At 37.2% G+C, this 12400-nt stretch overlaps 1 protein-coding gene across 2 annotated transcripts in view; it reads right to left on the bottom strand.

Moving 5' to 3' along the window:
* Positions 1–437: 437 nt before the first annotated feature.
* Positions 438–12400, bottom strand: part of KDM4C (lysine demethylase 4C) — a 256405-nt gene continuing 244442 nt past the window's right edge. For both annotated transcript variants that reach the window (XM_064641938.1, XM_064641937.1), the window contains 3 exons: positions 6386–6505; positions 2566–2658; positions 438–664 (listed from right to left, as the gene is read on the bottom strand). In XM_064641938.1, the coding sequence (XP_064498008.1) occupies positions 488–664; positions 2566–2658; positions 6386–6505 (390 nt within the window). In that variant the 3' untranslated portion in view covers positions 438–487. The remainder of the gene's footprint in view (positions 665–2565; positions 2659–6385; positions 6506–12400) is intronic.

The raw sequence follows: 12400 nt of genomic DNA, 5'->3' as shown, positions 1-12400 counted from the left end.
AGCGCAGTTTTTCTGGAGCCGCATCTTGGCTGTGTTCACTGCTTTTTAGAGTCCACAGTGCTGGCACCAGCAGCTTCCCCAGGGAAGAAACATAATGAATACAGCGTACTTCCTATGTGCACGCCTTCTGTTCTTCCCCCGTCGCACCCCCCACAGTTGAAGTGGGTGGTACAGAACAGCAATTTAGCCACACCCTCACAGATCTCGGCTCCATCCCTCTGCAAAAAACCTAGGACAGCAGGACCGAAACTTTTCTTCAGTACGTCCTTTCGTAATCTCTCTTGGTTTTCCCCCTAGTTCTATAATGCAAAACATTACAAAATCTTTAATACATTAACTGAAGAAATCAGAACTCAAGTACTTCAGTTTATGAGGACAGTGTATAGATTAGTTGAATGGAGAACAGAGTGTTCAATTAAACAAAAACCAATTGCAAATAATGCTGCATGCTTTTTAAGCAACATCCCTCTCTCTTCATCTGCTGCCTTTATAGCCCCTTCTGGCATTTCTTCTGGAATGAGTTTTTTAAGAATGTGCGGTATCCTGGATCATCCACATATTCATTCTGAAAGCGAGAACTCAATACTCTCTGCCTCTTCTTCTCTCCCAAGATAATATCTGATCCATAAAATGTGTCTTCAAATCTCATGTCAGAGGCTGTAGACTAAAACCAGACACTAATTACACATACATATAAATACAATTTTAACTTTTCCATATTTTGGATGTACCATTCATTATTTAATTCTCTAAGTCTATAGTGTTCCTTAGAAACATGTCACTAACACCAGTTGGTAGTTTTGGCTTTTATCTAGAAACCACACAATCCTTCTAATTCTAGGTGAAAAAAAAAAACAGAAGCAACGCAACACAGAAGCAATGCAACTGTTGGGCAGGTGTGATCCTAGCAGTATCAAGTATTATTCACCACTTTGTGTCATTCAGAAATGTTTTAAATGCAAGGTACAATGGCATGGACCCCTGAAAAGAGACCCGCACACTGCCTAACTTGCAAAGAATCAGGGTTACCGTTTGGTTATTTGTCAGCAAACTTAAACAGCTGGGAAACAACATTAACACAGCAGTGGGGCAACAAACAGCAAGCCACTTGGCAAAAACCAAAGGCAGAATATTTTGGACCAACTTTCACTGCTGGAGAAAAGCATCACTTAGAAGGAACTGGTATAATTTCTTTCAATAGACAGAAACAGTATCATAAGTTGTGTTTAACTTCCACTATGTTCAGCATGAGGAGGGGAAGGAAGTGTTGGGCACACTTGTAGGACTAACCTACATATTTCTAGAATCAGAGGCACTAGTAGAAAATTGTGCAAAGTAGTAGAAAATCACTAGCAGAAAAACAGAAAATGCACTAGCAGAAAATCATGCAAAGAAAATCATGCACTGGCTGTAGTGTGTTTTATTCAGTTGACCAAATTTAATGTTTTTAAGCTACAGCTAACCAATGAAGTTAATGGTGTCAAATAAAAAAGAAAGAAAGAAATACTGAGTTGTAAAAATACATTTAAAAACCAATAGCTTAAACCCAATTATTATTATCCTGAATGAAATGCAACAATTTGCATTCTACAGAGCATGCAGTTAATTAGAGATGGTTCTTCCATGTAGTCTCTAAAACAAAAAAATGGCAATGGTATGCTTTCCGAGTATAATGAAAAATCCCATTAAATATAACCAGATGGTTCATTTAACATTTTCCAAGACATCTATCTTAACCCTAGACAGTCAGAACACTGAAAGATTTCTGCACTTATCCCAAATTCATCAAGAAAAAGGTTTCTTAATCAAGAATATCTGACCACTGCATTTTGCATTAGAAAGCAGTGCCCTAAGACAGGTAAAAGCAGTCACCTCCTCTAATAAGTGTATGAAAGAACTTTCCCTTTTCAAGCTTTAAGTGTCATGGTCTTTGTGAACCCCAACACTTTCTCACATGACATACATACATAAAAATTACATACATACATAAAAATGGTGGATGTTGTTTGAAACTGCAGGAAACTTAAAAAAGTAGCAAAGATTTGGTTTTAAACCAAAGACTAGTAAAATGTCTGCCAGTGAGTCCTGCTAGTGAGTCCTGCCAGTGACAATAATGAGTTCTGATCAGTCACATTGTTTCTTACATGAAGTTAAGTGCATTTTTATTAAATTCAAGGCTTTTAAAATCACAAAGGTCTGAGAAGCTGGAAAGTTTTTTTAAAAACTATACATGTTATAAGCATACTGAAAGAACAGAATGTCTGTCAATTTGAATGTTTACTAACTTGATCATTCATGATCTGACAGATGATTAAACATGATGTCCCTCTTAGGAGAAAAGAATTATGTTCGACGACTGCATTTGCCTGTATTGGAAGAACAACTAACCATTCTCACTAGCAAATGGACACGTCTCCTAATTGTGCTGATTTAGCCACTCTTATTAGTATAGGCTCACAAAACACTTGTCCAGCTTAAACTAAAAATCCAAAAAAAAGCCAAGGATAGTGTTATTGGCATTTTAAGCATATATACATTATAAAGCATTTATCAGTAAATACTCACAAGACGTGCTTTTACTCTCTTAGGAAGCTCTTCATCTAGTGTATATATTTCTTCTCTCTTCATTACTATTTGAGAACCATCTTCAAACTCAACCTAATTGAAAAAATGGGTATTTAAAAATAAAATCATAATTTAAATCTTGCAGCAAGCTTCTGGAAATGTCTTCACATAAAAATACATACGTAAACAGAAAAGATGTATATAAAAATATTTTACTATCTATTTTAGGGCAGCAAAATTAGGTTAAAACATAAAAAAAAGTTATTTCTTGGGAAATGCAACACATTCTTAAATTGAAATTAATATCTAAGCAAAGAGTCTTCAAAATCAGCACGGACACAAATACAATAAAGTAAAATTTGTTAAGGTTAGGAATGCTGAACAGTAACAAGACAGGTAGGAGTGACATACTAAAATGTCTTCGTGTTCTTTTTGTCTCTAATTTTTTACTTGCTTCTAATAAATAAAAAATTAATTTTAACATCCTGTGATTCAAGGTTGAGGAAGACCACGTCAAAAGAAAGTGTGAGTGACAACTAAGGAAATACCAGTTAACAGAATTTTATTGAATCTGATGGAATTTCTTCTAAATGCTCTGTTCAGAAGATGAAAAGCTTTATCATGCTTAGGTTTAGATTTAATCCAATATGAACCCCGTTAGCAGAAAATGAGAAAGGAAATGTAACTAGGTGTGGGGAATGTTAAAATGCTGAGGCTTTGAAGCATTTAAGCCTTTTCAGTAGCTGCTGATTTTTTTTTCTATTTTAATACTTAACCTAACAATTGTGAATTTCAGCTATTATCTGTGACTGCAGTTTTAGCTCCTACAGAAACTGTACTTTAAAGTTTGGTATAAAATTAGAAGAAGTCCCATTCCACATCCTTCCTTGACTTTATGAGACCAATAAATGTCAACAGAACACTTGACTAGAAAAATAAGTCCAAATACAAACATAAGAGAACAATGACTTATCAAAAGTATTATTACAGATAAAACTGAAAAATCATGCATTTGATCTTGTAAATGGACTGGGTTTGTAGTTTAAAATTAAAAGCTTGGATATGTCAGATTAATCGTGAACAGCTGAAAAATCAGATATAATATATCCATTCTCAAAAGCCAGGATACACACTATGATCTATTAGCTTCTTTAAAAGCAATTTCTTTCACTGCAACTAACAGGGATGCACAAATCTGGTATGCATTTAAAATGCACAGAGTACACGGATGGATAACAAAGTCACAGAAGTCATCCTTGCTCTTCTCTGTTTCTGTTACTAACCTCACAGGCCTAGTCTGTCAGCAGTATGTTATAGGAAATTAACAGCCAATTTGCCTTAAGCTTGTTTAATAAAATGATGGCAGATTAGGTATTTTTCACCAGGATGCAGGAACAGTCTTTCTGCTATTCCTGCTCCTTTCCTGCACAATACATTTGGTAGTACATTTTCGCATAATACAGTTGGTAATAACGATTTTTGCATCACTAGTGGAAGAACTGGGTAGGAAATGAACTCTGCCACTCCATGTGATCATAAAATCCACTCCTGAATGGTCAATGCATTTGTTTTCACTTGTAGTATGCAGTAGGATGAAACTGCTCCATACCAGAGAATCTGTCATGCTTCCACTATGAAATATATTGCACATTTACAATGAAGAGTAACTGGAAGTTCTTCAGCTTTAATTCAGCATATCACACTGGATATAACTTGCCTGCCCTTGGCAGCAAACACAACAAGAGCTTCTCTAAGACTTTCATGCAAACTATAAACCCATCATCTCTAATAGCTTCAATTTAATTCAGTTGCAGATCCTACATTTCAAATCATCAATTTTATCAAGCAAGTTATTTTATTTAGACTTCTGCTGCTGTACTGTGCCTGTGTAGTATGTTATTCTCTCCGTGAGATTTCATTTTATTAGACCATCACAGATTACAAGGAGAGTTGAAACTGTTAGAAAGCAATTAATAGAGTGAATGGATAATTTAATAATCTCAAATGAAACTCAAACCTTATTAGTGAACCTCAATATCAGAAATGATCACAAAATCAATTTAGAACATATTAACAATTTCAGTTGAACACCTGCTTAGGTGTCAAAGGCTGGCAAATGTCAAACTGGATGACACAAATTGTAGTGCATTGTGTCATAACTCCTGCATGTTCAAGTATCGGCACGTTTAGTACAAATGTTTCACAAACACGAGGAAAATTCACAGATTTATCCAGGTTTGCCTTATTAGATCTAAGAGATCACTCAGAAGGCTCAGTAAGAGTCTGCAACAGAGATCACACCAGAAGAAAATTGGAGTATGCATGGGCCCTGGGAGCTTTCAGACAGACTGCAGAAAGACCATAGGAAGAACAATTAATATGTCTTGAAGTTAACCTTGCACCAACCACTTCATAGACTTTCTGTAACCTGTGGCAGCCTCCTATGCATCCTGAAGACTGAAACGCCTGACTGTCTCCACAGTCCTATGTGTTGCAACCTGGACTGCCTCTAACCTTTAAACTTTGTCATTTCCCCCCCCATGATAGAGGTTGTTACAAGGCAATTTACAGTAATCTCCCACACGTCTGTTATACTGAGGAACTCTAAATCTTGCTGAACCTCCAAATGCTTATCCATTTTCTTTAAACAAAATTGATTTCATCATGTTGTTCAAGAGGTCTAAAATAAGACAAAGTTGTTTATGTCATATTCCTTCAAATATGAAAGATAATAACATTCATCTAATCTATCTCACAGTATTCCTCAAAGACCAACTGTTCATAAAACTAAATTATTTGAAGATTAATGTTACTATAGAACAATAATATTCATACTTTATAAAGAACTTTCCACCTTCACAACAGAACACAGCTGCAAAATACAAGGGAAGAGCTAAGATTCAGATCCCCTCAAGGGATTAGGTATTTGAGGACTCAAGTTCAATTGCAAGTCACTGGGAAAGTGAGAAGGTCAATGCAGCAAGTCATTTAGTTTCCCTGTGCTTTAATTTATCTACAGATATAAGAGTAAATTTGCCATTTTGGTACAGTAATGTGAGGCCCTTTGATGAAAGGAGTTACATAAGTGAAAATTATTACATATATATATATAAATGAAATGTATCTAGATTCTCATTCTTTCAGAAGTGCTATTATTATTGTGATTGTTTTATTGCAGTTTCTACCATTCACCAGGGTACTCAAAGCTGCTGACTGATTTTTCTCAAAGGCAAGCACATAAAAAAAACAATTATTGTGACTGAAATCAGAAGTCAGCTTTTTAGCCTTGCCTTCACTGTTCAGTTCCCTTTTGCCTTTGCTGAGGATACAATGCTCCTTAGATTAATTAATTCATAAGTGCCTCAGAAAAAAGAAAGTGGGCCTATTTATGCTCTTCTTTTTACTGTCCTCTCTTCCATCCTCTTATGAAATGGTTCATTGTAGGCACATACCAATATTTAATTTTATATCATTAATCATACAATTACCTGACATAAAAGTAAATAACCTGCAGAAAATAATAAATATAATGTATCAATTTTAATGTTCCACCTGTTCACCTGATTTCTTATTAAACAATTTTATTGATTTTGTAACAACAAATGAAACTTCAACTCCCAAAGAGTGCACAGCATTTGCTACTGGCTTAGACAGTTCTATATATTAATTTAAATGCATTAAGAGTTACAATAAGAGTTCAAACTTCAGCCCTCTGCATCTTTGAAGGTGTGGCTGGCCGCTCCAATGCTAGAGCCAAATGAGCAATTTACAATAAAGACATCTGAAAAGCAAGCATACGGTAATAAATATAGATACTCACCTGATACATATAAGTTGTGTTTGTTCCCAGATACTTCACATCATACACTTTTCCATCAGGCCATTTCACTTGGACAACCTCTCCCTCTGCAGGTGGACCCAGCCTTAGGCAATCTCTGCTCTATTTACAAAGAAGGATGGATTCTCCAATCAGTGAGTGAGCCACTGCACTGAAATTAGCAGTAAACTGCTTTTTACAACTTGGTAATTGGAGGAGATTTATTACCATGTGTGTTTCAAGTTTTATAATCCTACTAATAGGCTAATGCTAATGTTAGCCTTCATGAAAATGAAATACTGACCAAAGAAACACTCTCTTTTAAGCTTGATGCTGCATTGGCAAGGCAACATATGCATAAATCAGATAGCTACCAGCAACTGTGATACACTTCCACCAAAATTAATTTCTAATGCACATTGAAAATAAGAATCACTAAAAGGCAATTGCATATGTGCAACACTTTCTCTTTTACATATTCAAGTAACACGTTTTGTTAACCACAGCACATTTTTGTTACATATTAATTCTGCTGACCAAAACATACATGGATCAAACCATAAATAGTGAGAACACCAATGAGTTCTTTGCTTAGCTGAAGGAGAAACATTGAAAGAATCCAAACACTGACAAAGAAAAATTTGGTGGAAAATTTTTTTTCCGTAACATATGAAGCATTTTTTTCCAGTGTTTTGGCCAAATTTTGTGCCTGACTTGTTCAGCATGTCATAGCACCAGTAACTGCATCATTAATGGTTTCTTTTGCCCCATATGGCTCAGTATGACCTAAGTGACTCATTTTCAGAGCACACTGACCAGACACCCATAAGAGCAACTGTCCGCTTGAGGAAAAAAAGGACCAGAAAAGGATTGGGTCATATCTGGACTCACCAATTCTTTGGAAGCTATCTCTGACAAACACTCACGCCAACAAAGGTATCTCTACTTCATAGTGACTACATCATAAGACTAGTCATGTAAATCAGCACTAATTTAGTGATATTCTCCTAGGTGTGAGAGGACTTACTCAGTGACCATATTATCTGAGCTAACTGATAAGAGGTCTAGATGGGAAGAAAAAAGATAAAGACAAGGACTCAGGTATAAGGACTTAGTGAAATAATCATCATGACAAAGAATTTAAAATGTGGGAGCAAAAGTGCACCACAGTGATTCTTACTGGGACATTACCTTGTTATATATCATTCTAGCCAAATCCATTTACAAATGGATTTTAACCACATGTATCTTAATCCATGAACTTGATTCAACACAGGATAAAAGAAACTAAAAGCTGGATTTTCACAGAAACACACTTTCCTCCATGTCAGTACAGTCTCTGTCGCTCCTCGAGTGCTGTGTAAAGGGGACAGATTTAAAGTATGCCCTCTGTGTTTGTCTGACAGAGGTCGCTGTGACAAACACAGAGAGATATATTTGTTCAACTTCAGCATATATTTGGAATAGTAGATGGCATTACTGTATTACCTTTCCCAATATTTCTAGGAGAGGCAGGGGGAGAAGGAAAGGATGGCTGCTGCAGTGGAATAATTATGACTTCACAGGGGACAGGGATTGCTAAATACTATCATAGCTCTGACAATAAATTAAATGAGACTGTATTTTTAATGCTCTCTTCTCAGTGATGACTGTCAAAATGGTTACTTATGATACTTCTTCCACTATCTATTTCTTGCAAAAGTGCAAAAAAGGTTCTTGGCTAAGTGTCTTGAAACAAACTTTTAAAATGCATCATGGAATAGAGAAAATTTCCTGAAAACAAACAATCTATCAACAATGTCAAGCCTAACATTAATTTTCCAAGAACAAAAGCCCAGCGTGAATTGCTCCCTTTGCACCTTGCACAAGAAAAAAATCTCACAGCCTCTCTAGAATAGCTAATGGAATTGCTCATACGGAAAATTAGAGTTCCCATGCAAATAACTAGACAAATAACAATCCCATTCTTCATGTATCATCGCAATGTCTTAGTCTAAGAAACAATGTTTTGGAAACTCATACTAGTTTTTGTTGATCTCTACCAGAGCTCCTACTTTTTATTTTCATGGGAGCATAATCATTTCAGATTTCTTTTTACTGTACAAATAATTCTTACAATTTTCTTCTTGGGAATGATTAGACAAATTTCTTAGACTGAGGAAACTGCAAAAATGCAAACTCACTTTTCTCAATCATATAATGAAAAGTCAGACAGCAGAATATGGCAATCCTTCAAACATTCCCATACACCAGCTGCAAATAACATATAGTGTAAGTTCAATCTACATTCAGCTTATAAACCTGTTCAATTACATACCGTATTTTCTTCTTCACAGAAATGGACAAAATCATGTCCATCTGCACTGAAAATCCTATTAACTTAAGTGCCCAGTTTCACATTCCCACTGTCACAGCTCAGAGCCCAGCTCCAACCATGACTAGCTATCTTTAACAATGAACACTTCAAGGCCTCCCCAGGCAATTAGTCCAGCATTCATCAACCCTCACTGTGAAAAAGTCTTCTTAAGTGAAGAAAAATTTTGTGTTGAGGAATTTCCTGTATTTCAGTTGGTACCTGTTGCCTTTCATCCTGTCACTCTGCATCACTCAGAAGTGTGTGGCTTCATTCTCTTTACTTCCCCCATCCCATATTTATACACTTGGATAAGATTCTTCTGAGTCCACTGTTCTCTAGGCTGAACAGTCGCAGCTCTGTCACCCCCCTCATGAGAAATGCTCCAGTTCCTCCATCACTTTCATATCCTTTTACTGTATTTGCTCCTCTTTGTCCACGTCCTTCTTGTACAGGTGAGTCCATAACTTGACATGTTATTGCAGATACAGTCTCATCAATATTACATTTACAGCCATTCAAAAAGACACTCTATGAGTAAAAACCTGTAAATAATAACACTTCTGAAAGTTTTCTTGTTTAATGAAGGTGGTACTTTTTGGGTGTAGAAACATTTATTCTGGGATTCATTTTATACACTAAACTAATATAGTGAGCAATCTATTTGCAATAGATGTTAGAAAAATATGCTGAAATACTGGGTTTGTCTTCTATGCTGTCACTTAGGAATTCACATGTACAGCACTCCAGATAAAGAAGACATTTCTTCTATTTTTCTTCTGATATTCCCTTGTTTCTACCAGAGAGGTTGATATGGTTCATTTAGGCTGGAGAGAGAATTTGCAAATAACAAATCCAGTTGCAGTGGCAGGATGGTGATGGTTGACACAGATTAGGAACAACTGTGGAGCCACACTAGGAAAATAAAAGGAAGTCTGCACCTGAAGCATGAACTCAAATCCAGGAACTTGAAACATTGCAAGATTCCCATAATTTGAATACAGCCATTGACACTTGAAGAAAATATCTTAATTTTTAAAAAGTTTAAACAGATATGTTCAAATGCTTTCCTAAATCAAGGCTAAAAATTATAGGTATTCTGATGTAATTGATATTCTGGTTTTATGAACTACTGAGACTATTCTCCCAAGCTGTGAGAAAATGATGCACCTTGGATATCTACGATTTTATTTTGACAATGTTTTGCTGGACTATGAGGTTATTAATTCAGCTATTTCAAATTCAACAGTTATTTTCAAAGTTATAAGAATGTAACAGACTTTTGACTTCTCTTAGATTTGATCCAAATGAGCCACAATGAAAACAAATATCTACTCCTGAACCTCTAGAGGAGGTTGGAGGAGCAAAGCTCCTCCTACTGTAAGTAAAGCGCAGGTTTGTGTCTACTTGGTGAAATTGAATAGGTACAAGTCTGTGGGCCTGATGAGATGCAACCCAAGGTCCTGAGGGAACTGGCTGGTGCTTTTGCCAAGCCACACTGTCATATTTGAAAATTCACAGCAGTCAGACAAGGTTGTCAGTGACCGGAAAAAGGGAAACATTATGCCTATTTTTAAAATGAGGAGAAACTAGAGACAGGAAAATACAGGCCTGTGAGCCTCACCTCTGTGCCCCAGAATATCATGGAGCAGATCCTCATTGAAGAAATGTTAAGGCACGTGCATGGCAAGGAGGAGATCCTAGACAGACAGCACGCCTGACCAATCTAGTGGCCTTCTGTGATGGTGTGCTGGTTCTGGCCAGGACAGGGTCAATTACTGCAGTAGTCAGGAAGAGGCATGGCTAGGGCCCAGAGGTTATTCTATACCACCTCACGGGGGCAGGGGAAAGGAGGGAAGGGGGGGCAGGAAGGGGTGATTTTGTGTGAATTATTTCTTTTCTTGTACCCTCTGTCATTAGCATTGTTATTGTTACCCTGTCTTGGGACTGGTGCTCTTTAGTATCTTTATCAACAACATAAACACTGGCATCAAGTGCACCCTCAACAAGTTTGCCGATGACACCAAGCTGAGTGGTGCAGTAGACACAACAGAACAAGATGCCATCCAGAGGGACCTTGACAGACTTCAGAAGTGGGCCCAAGAGAACCTCACAAAGTTACACAAGGCCAAGTGCAAGATGCTGTACCTAGACTGGGGCAATCCCAGACGTGAACACAGACTGAAAGAAAAACTTATTTTGAGCAGCCCTGCAAAGAAGGACTCATGGATGAAAAGCTGGACATGAGCCAAGTGTGTGCTCACAGCCCAACAGGCCAACCATATCCTGGGCTGAATCAAAAGAGGAGTGGCCATCAAATCTAGGGAGGTGATTCTGTCCCTCTACTCTGTCCTCGTGAGCCACCACCTGGAGTAATGTGTCCAATGCTGGGGCCCCCAGCAGAGGAAATATATGAGTCTATTGGAGAGGGTCCAGAGGAGGGTCACAAAGATGATCATCTTTGTGAGGAGGGGGCTGGAGACCCCTCCTATGAAGACAGGCTGAGAGACCTGGGGCTGTTCAGCCTGAAGTAGAGAAAGCTTGGGGGAGACCTCATAGCAGCCTTGCAGCACTTGAAGGAGACATAAAAAAGAGACTGAGCAACCTTTTACAGGCACAGATAGTGACAGGATAAAGGGAAACACTTTTAAATTCTAAAAGAGTAGGGATTTAGATTAGATGTTAGGATGTTGTGGATGCTCAATCCCTGGAATTGTTCAAGGCCAGGCTATATGGGGCTCTGAGCAACCTGGTCTAGTGAGTGGCATTCCTGCCCATGGTAGGGGAGGTGGAACTAGACGGTCTTTAAACTCCCTTTCAACTCAAGCCATTCTCTGATCCTACGTTCATTACTGAATTCAGAGGAAAGAGAAAATGCTGTGGTGCAATTCTTGAAGTCAGTAGAGATAAACTGGCTCATATCTTCAGGAACTGGCTAAAAGAAGCCTGGAAGTTAAATCAATACTATAAAGGATACAGTAGCCTTTTATGTCAAGATTACAGTAGAAAAATGTGAAATTATTCTGTGACTACAAATATCAGTCAATGCTAATTTACAGAGTCTCTGGCCTGACAGAAAGCTAGACAGTGAGGAAATCTTAGAAAATATTGGCATGGCCAAACTAGAATGTATGAGTATTTAATTAAAAAAAACACAGAAAGTTTTCAGTTTGAGGGATTTTTGCCCAGTGAGGAAGGCAGTAGTTGAACAAAAAAGATGTAGAGACTGCAAAAAGTATTTAATAACACTTTAAAAAAATTCTTCTCAAGTTCAATACATAAAAAATCAAAAAGCTCTCAAAAACATTTCTTAATATTCTGCATGCACAAAATCCTCACTACTTCATTCCTCCTGACTCTAGCAGCAGGAAAAGTTTTAGCTTGTACACTTTTCTGCCTTTCAACAGTCAGCTTATAGCTCAGTGTCTGATCTTTATGGAGCGTAAATGGAATCCCATCCTTTCAAATCTGATTCAGTCTTTGGTGAATGTAGAACATGATTGGTGAAGAAGGGATCAATTAATTTAAAAGTATTGTTCATAAACAGTAATATTTTATTTAATAGCATAGCAATAACATTGGTCATTGCATCTCAAGAACATGTTTGAAAATAGGAAAATGTGGCCCATATGGCATCTTTTAGAGGAGGTGTAAAGCCTACAGTA

Source organism: Pseudopipra pipra, chromosome Z (assembly GCF_036250125.1).
Source record: "Pseudopipra pipra isolate bDixPip1 chromosome Z, bDixPip1.hap1, whole genome shotgun sequence".
In the NCBI taxonomy this organism is placed as follows: Eukaryota; Metazoa; Chordata; class Aves; order Passeriformes; family Pipridae; genus Pseudopipra; species Pseudopipra pipra.
This window is presented reverse-complemented; position numbering and strand designations above follow the sequence as displayed.